This window comes from Ornithodoros turicata, chromosome 1 (genome assembly GCF_037126465.1).
Source record: "Ornithodoros turicata isolate Travis chromosome 1, ASM3712646v1, whole genome shotgun sequence".
NCBI lineage: Eukaryota > Metazoa > Arthropoda > Arachnida > Ixodida > Argasidae > Ornithodoros > Ornithodoros turicata.
Window position 1 is genome coordinate 139,400,417 of NC_088201.1, and position 15,466 is coordinate 139,415,882.

Here is a 15,466-nt window from a genome sequence, read left to right on the forward strand (position 1 = left end):
GATGCGGATATTCTATATAAACGTATGTTTTCTCTGTTTGACGCTAGGCGTGCTGCACTTGGATGGAGTCGAATGTCTAAAATTCGAGTTTAAAGAAACCGTGGGGTTTTAATGCATTATTTTTCGCGTGGAGAGTCATTGTTGGGTGCTTTACCGACTGAAAGAACGAAACAGCCCCCACACCTTCTGGTTAGAGGCCCTTTAAAGCTCATCTGCGACGTAAGAGGCGGCGCTCTGCTCCTTCCCCCTCTCACATTGAGGATGAAGGAAATACGCGTCTCCGAAGATGCGCAATGAAGAAAACGAAGAAAAAACGGTGTTCCTTTACGAATTTTTTGCGGACGATCTACCAAACGGATTTTTGCTCTGAAAACGGCCACGATAACAGGTGACCGAAAGGAACAAATGTTCTCATTGGGACAACTTCGTAGCTTTTATAATTCAAAAGTTAATTATTAACAGTTAATTAAAACATTATCTTAGGAGTTTGCTAACGCTCTCCTAAGGAGCGCCCTTCAGCATATGCTATATTGCAACTGATTTCATCTCGGAAAAAGTTATATATATATAGGTACTAACAAAATATGAGGCAGACAACGAAGATGTAGGAAGTAGAAAAAGGGGGAGTTATTTATTTACTAGTGGAAAGTTAAGGGGGAAGTCAACGTTGCGGCGGAAGCTCCGCCTTCGTCAGGACTGAAGAATGACAAATGACACTTGGAGTTTTATACAGTGCTACAATGACGTCACAATCGGGGGGTCCCGCCACCTGGCGGCCGTCAGCAGGTCAAGTACAAGGAAGTGGTTGAGTCATGTCCGGTGAAGAGGTCATAGTCCGGGAGGTGGGATGGAATCCAAGGGCTGTGGACTGTTGTTCTGCAAAGAAAAGGGGAACAAGCAGCAGTACACTATCTAAGCAGATAAGTTTCTTATTGTTAACAGTACACCGGGGTCCTCGTTTATGATAGATTGGAATTTGTAGATAAGGTAAGATTCGCGCTGTTCTCGGCACCGGTCGGAACTGAAGTTTGTTTGAAGAAGGAAAATTGAAACATCGTTAATTGAATGCCCTGGCTGGCTAAAATGGCGTGAAACTGGAAGATTCGGTTTTTTCGTCACGTCCGATCGGTGATTGTTAAATCTGATTCTGAATGCGGTTTTTGTCTGGCCCACGTACTGTGCTTGGCATGCGTTACATTGAAGGAGATAGATAACGTTGGACGAATTACAGTATAGGTTTGCTCTAATTGTCACTCTGAAGTGAGAACTAGTACTTTCGGCTATGGTGGTGTTTTGCATTGATTTGCATATTTGACATCTGCGGCCTTCACATGGGTGACAACCCATTGGTGAATCATTTGGTTCGTTGATTTTAGAATGAACTAAGCTATCTAGCAGATTGCGTGCGCGCCTGTAGGTGACACGAGGTGCCTGCGGAAAAATTTCCTTTGTGCGCTCGGATTGCTGAAGTATGCTATAGTGTCGATTCAGTATACCCTTAATGTTTGGGATATTTCCAGCAAATGTTACGATCAGGTTGATAGCGTCCTCTTTTGTGCTATTTTTTCGCGTACCGAATAGTGACTGGCGCTCTATTTTTCGGGCCCTGTTGAGAGCGTCTTTCACAAGGTTCGGTGGAAAATGGCGGTCAACGAATGTTTGTTGCAACTGATTTAGATTCCTGTCAAGATCGTCATCGTTCGAGCAGATTTTCCTGTACCGAAGGGCTTGGCTGTAAGGGATGGCAAGCTTTGTATGCCGTGGGTGACAGCTGTGAAAGGACAAATACTGTTGGGAGTCAGTGGGCTTCCGGAATAGGTCGGTGCTTAGAACTCCGTCTTGTAGTCTTACCTGAACATCTAGGAAGTTAACAGTTGCAGTTGAATACGTGTGGGTGAACTTAATAGTGGGATGAAATTGGTTGAGATCATTTATGAATTCTATGAGGTCCCTTTCTGAATGTGGCCAGATCATAAATATATCATCCAGGTAGCGTTTGTAAAGTGCCGGCTTTCGCTCACGTCCTTCCAGAAATTTTTCTTCCAAAGTTCCCATGAATATATTTGCATAAGTAGGCGCCATTTTAGTGCCCATAGCCGTGCCGCTGATTTGGAGGTAGTGCTGACTGTCAAATTCGAAGTTATTGTTTTTAAGGATTAGGTTTACTAGCTTGGACAGGGCAAGTGGGTCGATAGGACTGTGTCCGGCGTATCTAGAAAAAGCTGTCTCAACTGCAATAATGCCGTCATCGTGGGGAATATTAGTGTAGAGGGACGAGACATCTAATGTAACTAGGAAACTTGATGTGGGGGGGCTGGCACTGATTTAGTATTTGAAGGAAATGGTTAGTGTCCTTGATGTAGGACGGTAGTTGAGGGGGTATGTCCTTGAGGACGTGATCTACAAAGCTGGATATCTTTTCTGTGGCTGTACCATTGCAAGACACAATTGGCCTGCCAGGGTTTCCTTCTTTATGAATCTTTGGCAGCATGTAGAACCTGCCCGGTGTGGAATTTCGGGGAAGAAGGTATTCGTAGAGCGTCGCGTCGATCTCTTTCTTACTTTTTAGGGCTTTTAGTTCTTTCGTGATGCTCGCAACAATTCGTTCCGTGGGGTCGGCGTCCAGATTTTCATAAAATGAAGTGCAACTCAATTGTCGCAGACCCTCGTTAATATAATCTTGCCTATTCATTACAACAATTGCGCCACCCTTATCTGCTCTTTTGATAACAATTTCCTTACAATGCTTGAGTTCAGAAAGACTCTGTTGTTCTACTGGGGTCAAAGTTGACTTGGGACTGCGGCTAGAAGACGCGTTGTATGCGGTAATGATATCTTTCTGGACAGCTTTTGTGTACATATCGAGAGCTCTGTCGCGGTTGGGTTCTGGGATAAATTGAGACGGTTGTCTGAAGGGGTTAGCATTGTGACCGGGCTTTTCATGAAAATATTCTTTAAGACGCATACGCCGAGCGAAGTTGTCCAAATCCAAATGAAGTTGATATTCGTTTACGTAACTGGTGTTGGGACAGAACGAGAGACCACGGTTAAGGAGGGAGAGCTCCGATTCGGTAAGTGAGTGGGACGATAGGTTAACTACATTATGAGATGGGACGAGTGAGCTTGCGCGAGCTGGGGGGTCTGTACAATTGTCTTGGGAACAATGGGGTAAAGCCCTTGCACTGGGAGACCGAGACTCTGTGTCACATTCCGTTAAGAGATTAGGATCAATATTGTCTCTGGTTAGTTTTTTACGTTTGGTTGTCAGGATGTTGTTTTCTTTTTTTCTGGTGAATTGTGACAATTCAGAACGGTGACTATCTGATAAGCTAACTGTTTCGTTAATGACCTGCGCTTCGCGTGCAAGCTCCTCATTTACTTCTTCGCAGTGGGATATCAAGATATCAATTAATGTAGAGGAAGTACTATGTAGAATGCTGTTCCACCTCTCCTGAAGTTGGTCATTGAGGGGAAAAGTTGGTTTAAGATTGATCACCAGCCCTTTGGGAATTTTGTTCTCCGATTTATAGAGTTGCATAGCATCGCGATGAGATTTGTATCGCACGCATTTATCACTGATCTCTCTTAGTCTAAAGGACGCCCTGGCACTAGGAGATGGCTCGGTACTAAGGTCAGAAGAAGTACTCTCACCGTCGGTCAGTCAATCCTGGTGCTGGCGGCTCGGCATGCGTTGAGGGCGTCGTTGATCCAAGGAAGCTGCTTCTTGCAGTGTGGGCCACGCGGGATCGGGGAACACGGGAACGTGGGCACGGCGCTGCGGCAGGTGTCGGAGCAGGCGAGGTACCAAGTCCTGGAGATGGCGGCAGATAGTCGTCACTCCCTCGAAGCTCGGGTGGAGGCCGTCCGCCGCGAGGACTTGGCTCGGGTGTCGTCGATGGAATCCGTGGTCCAGGTAGCACAGGTCGCGTGACTGTTGGCAGAGTTTCACGAGTAGTCGATTGAAGCTGAAGGCACGTGGGTTGCACTGGTACCCCCTGCGCCTGTCAACAAAAGGTCGGCGTCGGTTATGGGATCGAGGGAGCACGAGGGTACAAACGCCCAGTTCGATGCCTCCGCGGGAGCGGATCCTCTCAAGTAGCTGTCGGTAGTGGGACATGGCCAATCTGGGGTCTGACAGCGGCATGTCGTTGGTCCCACAGTGTAGGACCACGACACGTACACTGGCAGGCAGCAGGTCCACCTCCTCGATGAAGTCTAGGATCCGCCCTCCGCTACGGGACACGAACATCGTGGGCGCCGATCGAGACCTGGGATCGAAATGATGGTAAAGGTATTTAGTTTGGGAATCTCCAAGGACAGCAATAGTAGGTGCATAAAGGGGATACTTCCTTTGAATCCTCGGTCTGTCACTCCTGGCGGCCATCGTGGAAGAATATACTGGAAGAATCGATGCCTCCGCGGGAGCGGATCCTCTCAAGTAGCTGTCGGTAGTGGGACATGGCCAATCTGGGGTCTGACAGCGGCATGTCGTTGGTCCCACAGTGTAGGACCACGACACGTACACTGGCAGGCAGCAGGTCCACCTCCTCGATGAAGTCTAGGATCCGCCCTCCGCTACGGGACACGAACATCGTGGGCGCCGATCGAGACCTGGGATCGAAATGATGGTAAAGGTATTTAGTTTGGGAATCTCCAAGGACAGCAATAGTAGGTGCATAAAGGGGATACTTCCTTTGAATCCTCGGTCTGTCACTCCTGGCGGCCATCGTGGAAGAATATACTGGAAGAAAGGGGTTCGGGCGACCGCGAAATTAAATAGGTACTAACAAAATATGAGGCAGACAACGAAGATGTAGGAAGTAGAAAAAGGGGGAGTTATTTATTTACTAGTGGAAAGTTAAGGGGGAAGTCAACGTTGCGGCGGAAGCTCCGCCTTCGTCAGGACTGAAGAATGACAAATGACACTTGGAGTTTTATACAGTGCTACAATGACGTCACAATCGGGGGGTCCCGCCACCTGGCGGCCGTCAGCAGGTCAAGTACAAGGAAGTGGTTGAGTTATGTCCGGTGAAGAGGTCATAGTCCGGGAGGTGGGATGGAATCCAAGGGCTGTGGACTGTTGTTCTGCAAAGAAAAGGGGAACAAGCAGCAGTACACTTGCAACAAACATTCGTTGACCGCCATTTTCCACCGAACCTTGTGAAAGACGCTCTCAACAGGGCCCGAAAAATAGAGCGCCAGTCACTATTCGGTACGCGAAAAAATAGCACAAAAGAGGACGCTATCAACCTGATCGTAACATTTGCTGGAAATATCCCAAACATTAAGGGTATACTGAATCGACACTATAGCATACTTCAGCAATCCGAGCGCACAAAGGAAATTTTTCCGCAGGCACCTCGTGTCACCTACAGGCGCGCACGCAATCTGCTAGATAGCTTAGTTCATTCTAAAATCAACGAACCAAATGATTCACCAATGGGTTGTCACCCATGTGAAGGCCGCAGATTTCAAATATGCAAATCAATGCAAAACACCACCATAGCCGAAAGTACTAGTTCTCACTTCAGAGTGACAATTAGAGCAAACCTAGACTGTAATTCGTCCAACGTTATCTATCTCCTTCAATGTAACGCATGCCAAGCACAGTACGTGGGCCAGACAAAAACCGCATTCAGAATCAGATTTAACAATCACCGATCGGACGTGACGAAAAAACCGAATCTTCCAGTTTCACGCCATTTTAGCCAGCCAGGGCATTCAATTAACGATGTTTCAATTTTCCTTCTTCAAACAAACTTCAGTTCCGACCGGTGCCGAGAACAGCGCGAATCTTACCTTATCTACAAATTCCAATCTATCATAAACGAGGACCCCGGTGTACTGTCAACAATAAGAAACTTATCTGCTTAGATAGTGTACTGCTGCTTGTTCCCCTTTTCTTTGCAGAACAACAGTCCACAGCCCTTGGATTCCATCCCACCTCCCGGACTATGACCTCTTCACCGGACATGACTCAACCACTTCCTTGTACTTGACCTGCTGACGGCCGCCAGGTGGCGGGACCCCCCGATTGTGACGTCATTGTAGCACTGTATAAAACTCCAAGTGTCATTTGTCATTCTTCAGTCATGACGAAGGCGGAGCTTCCGCCGCAACGTTGACTTCCCCCTTAACTTTCCACTAGTAAATAAATAACTCCGCCTTTTTCTACTTCCTACATCTTCGTTGTCTGCCTCATATTTTGTTAGTACCTGTTTAATTTCGCGGTCGCCCGAACCCCTTTCTTCCAGTATATATATATATATATATATATATATATATATATAAGTTTTAATAAACCCCTTTTTTGTTACTTCCCCTACTTTCGTCTTCTGTCTCCCATTTATTTCAACTATAATTACGTAGCCGTCCGATCCAACTCCAACTTCTCAAGATATATATATATATATATATATATATATATTTAAAAAACATGCTCACACTTAGCTTGGGCACCCTGTATAAAAAACCTTTCTACCACGTTTCGTTCCCGAAAGAGATGTCAGTAAAGTTAGGTAAGAGCAGAAAATTGCGTATGTTTGGTACGGCATGCCCCAGCCGCTGCAATCTTTACTGACGTCTCTCTCGACAGCGAAACGTGGTAGAAAGGTGCTTTATATATTGCACGATAGAGGAAAGATTGGACATTAAAAATAAGCTTTGAATATCCGAACTGCCGCGGAGGAGCGCTAAAATATGTGCAATTTTATCTGCTGACTTTGGCATATTTTCTTCGTCGTCCTGTTGAAGTGTGAAAGTGTGACTATTCCCAAACCATACGGGTATATAGTGTCAGGACTTTACGTGAGCCAGCTGTGAGGGTTGTGACGCGAATTAAATGTCATCAGTAGGGCTGCAAAGACGCGAGAAAAAAATCACGTCGCGAAGACAGCGACGCCTTACCCCCTTCCAGCCGTGAACTGACTAATCATAGGAAGCTCCGGATACCTGCTTTCGTCTTCACTAAAACGGAAACTTCGGAACGAAAATGGATTTCAAGCTTGCGGAATTCCCAGAATCATTGACACGGACTGAACACAGTTGCGAAATATCTCACTTGGAAACGATGGTGGAATCATAAAAATGACCTTCGAAATTTTGAAAATTCTGGCTCCCACCGAACGTCGATGCAAGTACTTCTTCCTTTCTTTGCTCGGCCAACGTCACCGTGCATCTGTCGTACCGTTCCTGCGCTGTATTCCGACTTTCAGGGAAGCAAATGATCGTTGTTTCTTCCACTCTACATCTGAGTGATCTGATCCCCAACCTTCTGCATTATTTTTTCCGGGAATGTAAGGCAACGCCTACGACCAGCGTGGTATACTACTTGTCCGCTCCATGCAGGATGACGTAACGCTTTGGCCTTCCGAAAAGAAAGTGTTTGGGACTCCTCCCCACATTTCTGTTTCCGTTTGATTGCTCGCTTATTTGACGCATAATTCGACAAAAGACAAAAATACAAAGACAGAAAGAGACAAAATTGATGGCAGGTCTACTGTGGATGTTATGCACCAACAACGATGCGCGGCATTTTTTTTCGCCGATCATTCCGAAGTACCCCTTTAGGGTCGTTTCCTACGTACTTGTTTCACTGAAATAAAAAAAAATGTCACAGGTGGACCTTGGTCGATTTAAAATGGAATTACCCAATTAGAATACGCGCTGCTGTTTCATTGCACACTGTCGACTGTGAAAGCACGCAGGATGCAATTTTACAGCGGCGTGGTATATCGAACCTCGCTTCAATCGCTCCCATCTGTGAGGCGCCCACAAGACCGTTCCAACAGCGCCGAATGCAAAAAAATTGTATTTTTTACAAGTTTTATTTCAACCTTTTTTTTTACTTCTGTGGGTAACTGACACCCCAAAAACTCTTGCGCCCAGGGTCACCGCCCCTACGGGCCCCCTCACGCTACGCCACTGGACCGCATGATTCTAATTGGGGGAAGTCATTTTTTTAATCAAAGTTCAATGACACGTTTTCTAGGACGCCCTGTAGTTGTTAGGCCAGTGTTGTGCATTCACGTAAGATAGTGGAGGAAATGGCGGGAAAGAATGACCAACTGTGCAACATGTGAATCCTTACAGAGCAAAGACATCAAATCTCGTTTGAGAGGGTCATACGCGAAAACAATCAAAAAGAAGGGCTGGGGTGTGTTCGATCCTGTCAAGAGCTGCTTCTTCGACTGCTGCAGTCTGAAGTACATTTCACTCAACATTCACTACAACATTGTGAGGTATGCTGCATTTGATGGGAAACCTTGTGGCCTTAAGGTGAGTGATGACACTGTATAAGTTATAGGGAAATACTTGGCCTTGGGATTGGACGAACGAACCCAACGCCGCTTTTCGCAGTTGTTGGTGCTCTCAATCTTATGTCATGAATTTTTGCGGGTTCAGACCCCGTAGACCACGCCAGCAACTTGGTGAGTACAGTGCTGGACAAAAGTTTACGGAACGCGCGAGCGGCGTATTTTCTCTGAGTATAGACAGCAGCGATGGAAGAGTGCGCTCTTGGCGACCCACCGTAATATAAATGGTTTTGTTCTTTTTCTTTTCTTTCGCTCTACTGCACCAAGCGTGAGTTGCTACGGTGGGAACGGAGTCTCTCCGCTATCGTCGAGATAACAGGGTGCTAAGATAAATTGAGGCATCAACGGGCTGCAGTGACCCAGCTTTTTCTTTATCTCTTTTTTATTCGACAAAGACAGAAGAAACGAATGTGTATACTTCAACACAAACAAAAGCAGGAAGGAAGACACCATACTCTTTTAGTACTTGGTCGACCCCATTTTCGCAGCAATAACGGAGGCCATGCGCACAGACAAGGATGCGTATAGCCGATAGACAAGGTTCATGTCCTCACGTAGTAAGGGCCACTCTGCTTCTGTAGATTCACACAGTGCATCTTTGCTTCTTGTGGGCGTCCTTCTCTTGCTTATTCTATTCTTCAGGATTCCCCAGACGTTTTCGATAATATTTAAGTCCGGCCTCTGCGCCGGCCATGTCAGCTGCATTACGCAGAGGACATCAAGAGGGCGCTGCCCCCGGTTGCTCTGGATCGGTTATGATGAACCTGGTGTCCTCAATACCAATAAAAACATTTGAACACGAAGCCGTGCTACGGGGGCACTGTGTTCTCCATGCTTTCAGGTCCAATCTGTGGAAACTTCAGGCCCTGAGGTAACCGCAGGGCCTCAAGCTCTGACGCAACCTAAAGACCTCCGATGTCCCATAATACCTCAAGACCTCAGACTCTGAGATAACCTCAGGAATTAGTTTCGATAGGGATAGACTAATAATGACGTACAGACGGATATTTTCAGCAAAATAATCTCTTCTTCAACCTTGTTAACCTAGTCAAATCTAGCCGTATACGTTGCTTGCGAATTCAGATAATATGACGAACACAATATGGCACACAAGTAAGTACCTTGCCGACACTCTTAAAAACATACAACTCAACTTTTTGGAACTCAACTTTTTAGAATTAAGGGTTTCAAGGATACGAGACGTTTTCTTTGGTTGTGGCTAGTGACTAGCACTTCATTGACTAGTCACAAAGCATTTCAGGCCGCATAATGCAAGTTTTTGCTCCATGTGCCACACTGTATTTCAGTGAAGTAAAGATATCGATTGATTGACTATATTTTTACTGATCGTCAGATGTTTGTTGGAGCGCTTTAACAACTTTCATTTTGTTCTGCCTCTTAAATATTTATATAATACATATATATTTATGGAATTGAAGATTAGTAAGTGCAAGCATCTGAGAATCTCTCGTTCCCGCGAACCATTCCCCGTAGCCGTATACAACACTAGCGGTGTGAACCTTGAAAGCGTATCGACGTTCAAGAACCTAGGTATCCACATATCTAACGTGTCATGGAAAACCCACGTAGCCCATATATGCGGTCAGGCAAACTCAACTCGTGGTGTCATTCATCGCTCGTTTCATCAGGCGCCTACCAATGTGAAGCTTCATCTGTATAGATCACTCGTTCCCCAAACTCGAATATGCGGCACCAGTGTGGCACCCAGCTATTGATGACCTAGTGAAAATGATCGAATCAGTACAAAATACAGCTGCGCGCTTTATCCTATCAAATTACAACCGCACAACAAGTGTAACACACATGAAACTTTTACACTGCTCACCTCTCTCGCATGGCTGTAAAATGTCCCGTCTCATCCTATTCAAAAAATATACTGCTACGATGATCCCGTTCTTTCGTCTTCCCCATCGTCTCCATTGTACATTTCAGCACCACCAATTCTTTCTCTGACACATTTTTCATCCGCACATCTCCTGAATAGAATTGCCTATCGCGGAACGTTGTTAATATCCGCGACTCATCCACCTTCAAGGACACACTCCATTATTTACTTCATCACCCTCCCCATTAACATCATGTAGTGTCAGTGTCCATTATACGTGTAACTACATTACACGTATTGCTGATTGTTTTGTGTTACATTTGTATTTAGGGCAATTTATTCTTTGTTATATGCCTACCTGTGTGCCCCTTCCCTCTGCAATGCCTAACGGCCCCGAGGGTACTATAAACACACACACACACACACACACACACACACACACACACACACACACACACACACACACATGTATATATATATATATATATATAGGGTGAGGTAAAAGGATTGTCAAACGGCCACGAAGTTTTACAGAAGTTAAAAAAAAGACGCGGAAACAGATTTTAGGGAAGTTAAAAACACTAGTTTATTACATGGGGAGACGTTAAAAAGTAAAATGGGCAAGGGGTCGACGTTTCGACAGTGGCACTGTCTTCGTCAGGACAAAAGATGCGTAGCTGATTACACATTTCTTAAATAGGTTTGCTACATGACGTCATAATCGGTACGGGCACGCCACAGGCGTTTGTCAGTGAGTCAGATTCGGGAATATTCCAGAAGGTCAAGTCCGGGTGGTGATGTCATTCGCCGTAGGTCACTGTCCGCTTTGGGGAAAATTCCGGGCAGGGTGAGCGCTGCTTCTAACTTTGCTGAAAAAAAAGAAAAACAGAAGGGAAACGAAAAGGAGGAAAGTGTAGCTCATCTAGGCGGCCAAATTTCTTACCGTTGAAAGTGCTCCCAGATCTTCGTTAATGGTTGATTGGAATTTGTAAATGAGATAAGATTCGCGTTGTTCCCTGCACCGATCTGAGCTAAAATTTGACTGGATAATAAAAAGTGACACGTTATTTAGTGAATGACCTGGTTGTTTGAAATGGCGAGAGACCGGGAGGTTTGGCTTTTTGGTAACGTCAGATCGGTGGTTGTTGAACCTGATCCGAAATGATGTTTTAGTCTGACCTACGTATTGTGCTTGGCACATGCCGCACTGAATGACATAAATGACGTTAGATGAATTACAGTCGAAGTCACCATTAATTTTGACGGAAAAATTGGAATTAGTACTTTTAAGTACTTGGGTGCTTTGCATTAATTTGCATATTTGACACCTTCGACCATCGCACGGGTGACAGCCGTTTCCTGGATGCGCTGCTTTGCTAACTTTAGAGCTAACTAGATTATCGTGCAGGTTGCGCGCGCGCCTGTAGGTTACCCGCGGTGGCTGAGGGAAAATTTGTCCCATGCGCTCTGATTGGAGAAGGATACTATGATGACGGTTTAGTATATTGTTAACGCTTGGAATATTGCTGCTAAATGTTAAGATGAGGTTTACGGAACCATTATCTAACACGCGTTTGTGGTTTTCGATCAGGGATTTGCGATCTGCTTTGCGGGCTTTGTTTAGAGCGTCGTCAACTAAGCTAGGTGGAAATTGACGCCCGATGAATGTTTCCCTAAGTTGAGCTAGATTTCTGTCCAAGTCATCGTCACTGGAACAGATGCGCCTGTATCGAAGTGCTTGGCTGTAAGGGATGGCAAGTTTAGTATGACGCAGGTGACAACTGTTAAATGCTAGATACTGTTGAGAGTCCGTAGGTTTACGGAACAGGTTTTTGGACAAGGCCCCGTTGGTTAACTTTACTTGGACATCGAGAAAGTTAACAGTTAAAGAAAATAAGAATGGGTGAACTTGATGGCCGGATGTGCTTTGTTAAAGTCGGTGATAAATGTGATTAGGTCATCTTCTGAGTGTGCCCACACCATGAAGATGTCGTCGAGGAACCGCTTGTAAAGCGTGGGCTTCTTCAGGCGCTTAGACAGAAATTCTTCCTCTAGAGCTCCCATAAATATATTTGCATAGTTAGGTGCCATTTTTGTACCCATAGCCGTGCCATGAACTTGCAAGTAGTGCTTACCGTCAAATTCGAAGTTGTTATTTTTCAGAATAAGATTGAGAAATGTGCATAGGACACAAGGATCGTATGAGGTATCAGAATATTTTGAAAATGCCCTTTCAGCTGCAGCAATGCCATCCTCGTGGGGGATGTTAGTATATAGAGAGGAAACGTCTAGCGTGACTAGCAAACTGGAAGAAGGAGGCTGACATTCACTTAGAACTTGAAGAAAGTGATTGGTGTCCTTAATGTAGGATGGTAGTTTAGGAGGTATATCTTTAAGAAGGTGGTCAACAAAGCTTGAAATGTTCTCGGTAGCTGTACCGTTGCATGAAACTATTGGGCGCCCTGGATTTCCAGGTTTATGGATTTTAGGGAGCATATAAAACCTGCCCGCTGCGGGGTCTTTGGGGAGTAGATAATCGTATAGGGTGGAATCTATCTTTTTACTTGCTTTTAGATCTTTTAGACTGCGGATAATATAAGCCGTAATTTCCTCTGTAGGGTCAGCCTCGAGGAGTTTGTAGAACGATGCGCACGATAATTGCCGGATACCTTCGTTAATGTAGTTTTCTTTGTCCATTACTACGATTGCACCACCTTTATCAGCTTTTTTAATGACTAATACCAACTTTATCTGGACTTAGATAATTTCGCCCGCCGCATACGCCTGAAGGAATACTTTCATGACAAACCTAAGTCAGATTCCAACCCATTTAAACCGCTATCCAACTTTACGCCAGAGGCTAACCGTGAAAAGGCTCTGGACATGTACATCCGTGCAGTTCAAAAAGATATCATTAACGCTTACAATAAATCATACAACAGCAAATCGAAGCCAAATCTAACGCCGGCTGAGCAGCGCAGCCTTTCTGAACTTCGGGACCGCAGTGACATAGTCATTAAAAAAGCTGATAAAGGTGGTGCAATCGTAGTAATGGACAAAGAAAACTACATTAACGAAGGTATCCGGCAATTATCGTGCGCATCGTTCTACAAACTCCTCGAGGCTGACCCTACAGAGGAAATTACGGCTTATATTATCCGCAGTCTAAAGATCTAAAAGCAAGTAAAAAGATAGATTCCACCCTATACGATTATCTACTCCCCAAAGACCCCGCAGCGGGCAGGTTTTATATGCTCCCTAAAATCCATAAACCTGGAAATCCAGGGCGCCCAATAGTTTCATGCAACGGTACAGCTACCGAGAACATTTCAAGCTTTGTTGAACACCTTCTTAAAGATATACCTCCTAAACTACCATCCTACGTTAAGGACACCAATCACTTTCTTCAAGTTCTAAGTGAATGTCAGCCTCCTTCTTCCAGTTTGCTAGTCACGCTAGACGTTTCCTCTCTATATACTAACATCCCCCACGAGGATGGCATTGCTGCAGCTGAAAGGGCATTTTCAAAATATTCTGATACCTCATACGATCCTTGTGTCCTATGCACATTTCTCAATCTTATTCTGAAAAATAACAACTTCGAATTTGACGGTAAGCACTACTTGCAAGTTCATGGCACGGCTATGGGTACAAAAATGGCACCTAACTATGCAAATATATTTATGGGAGCTCTAGAGGAAGAATTTCTGTCTAAGCGCCTGAAGAAGCGCACGCTTTACAAGCGGTTCCTCGACGACATCTTCATGGTGTGGGCACACTCAGAAGATGACCTAATCACATTTATCACCGACTTTAACAAAGCACATCCGGCCATCAAGTTCACCCATTCTTATTTTCTTTAACTGTTAACTTTCTCGATGTCCAAGTAAAGTTAACCAACGGGGCCTTGTCCAAAAACCTGTTCCGTAAACCTACGGACTCTCAACAGTATCTAGCATTTAACAGTTGTCACCTGCGTCATACTAAACTTGCCATCCCTTACAGCCAAGCACTTCGATACAGGCGCATCTGTTCCAGTGACGATGACTTGGACAGAAATCTAGCTCAACTTAGGGAAACATTCATCGGGCGTCAATTTCCACCTAGCTTAGTTGACGACGCTCTAAACAAAGCCCGCAAAGCAGATCGCAAATCCCTGATCGAAAACCACAAACGCGTGTTAGATAATGGTTCCGTAAACCTCATCTTAACATTTAGCAGCAATATTCCAAGCGTTAACAATATACTAAACCGTCATCATAGTATCCTTCTCCAATCAGAGCGCATGGGACAAATTTTCCCTCAGCCACCGCGGGTAACCTACAGGCGCGCGCGCAACCTGCACGATAATCTAGTTAGCTCTAAAGTTAGCAAAGCAGCGCATCCAGGAAACGGTTGTCACCCGTGCGATGGTCGAAGGTGTCAAATATGCAAATTAATGCAAAGCACCCAAGTACTTAAATGCACTAATTCCAATTTTTCCGTCAAAATTAATGGTGACTTCGACTGTAATTCATCTAACGTCATTTATGTCATTCAGTGCGGCATGTGCCAAGCACAATACGTAGGTCAGACTAAAACATCATTTCGGATCAGGTTCAACAACCACCGATCTGACGTTACCAAAAAGCCAAACCTCCCGGTCTCTCGCCATTTCAAACAACCAGGTCATTCACTAAATAACGTGTCACTTTTTATTATCCAGTCAAATTTTAGCTCAGATCGGTGCAGGGAACAACGCGAATCTTATCTCATTTACAAATTCCAATCATTTTTCCTGCATTATAATTCACTGGCTCGCACTGTGGCATTGAGGAGTGCTCAGTCACCCTCCCAGGTGTATATCGCTCGCTGAGTGACCCCTGGTTTGCCAATTCGGAACGATGCGCAGCTACCCAGGGCTGACGAACCGCAAACACGGCGAAACACGTGTCCTCTGGTGCTGCCGCATCGTTCCATGAGTATGTGTTTCTCTGCGTGCAGCCATAGAAGCCATGTTAATCTGTAAGTTTGAATTACAAACACGTCTAATATCATTTATTTGTTCCTTTGATGGCTTTTTTTCCTGCATTATATATATATATATATAATGCATCGTTCCATGAGTATCTGTTTTTCTACGTGCAGCCATAGAAGCCAACTTAATCTGTAAGTTTGAATTTCAAACACATCTAGCGTCATTTTTCTTATTTTTAATGGCTTTTTCCTCTCTTTATATATATATATATATATATATATATATATTCTGTTGAAGGCAGCGCTGACTGCCGAAACGTCGACCCCTAACTGTAAATTTATTCCTAGC

General features: G+C 44.9%; 1 protein-coding gene across 4 annotated transcripts in view; it reads left to right on the forward strand.

Moving 5' to 3' along the window:
• The window catches only part of LOC135369886 (uncharacterized), a 127,215-nt gene that overhangs the window by 94,418 nt on the left and 17,331 nt on the right, over positions 1-15,466 (forward strand). For 3 of the 4 annotated variants that reach the window (XM_064603474.1, XM_064603466.1, XM_064603491.1), the window contains exon 9: positions 8,092-8,277. The exons of the other annotated variant lie outside the window; for it this stretch is intronic. In XM_064603474.1, coding sequence (XP_064459544.1) covers positions 8,092-8,277 — 186 coding nt within the window. The remainder of the gene's footprint in view (positions 1-8,091; positions 8,278-15,466) is intronic. 4 annotated transcript variants of the gene reach the window in all.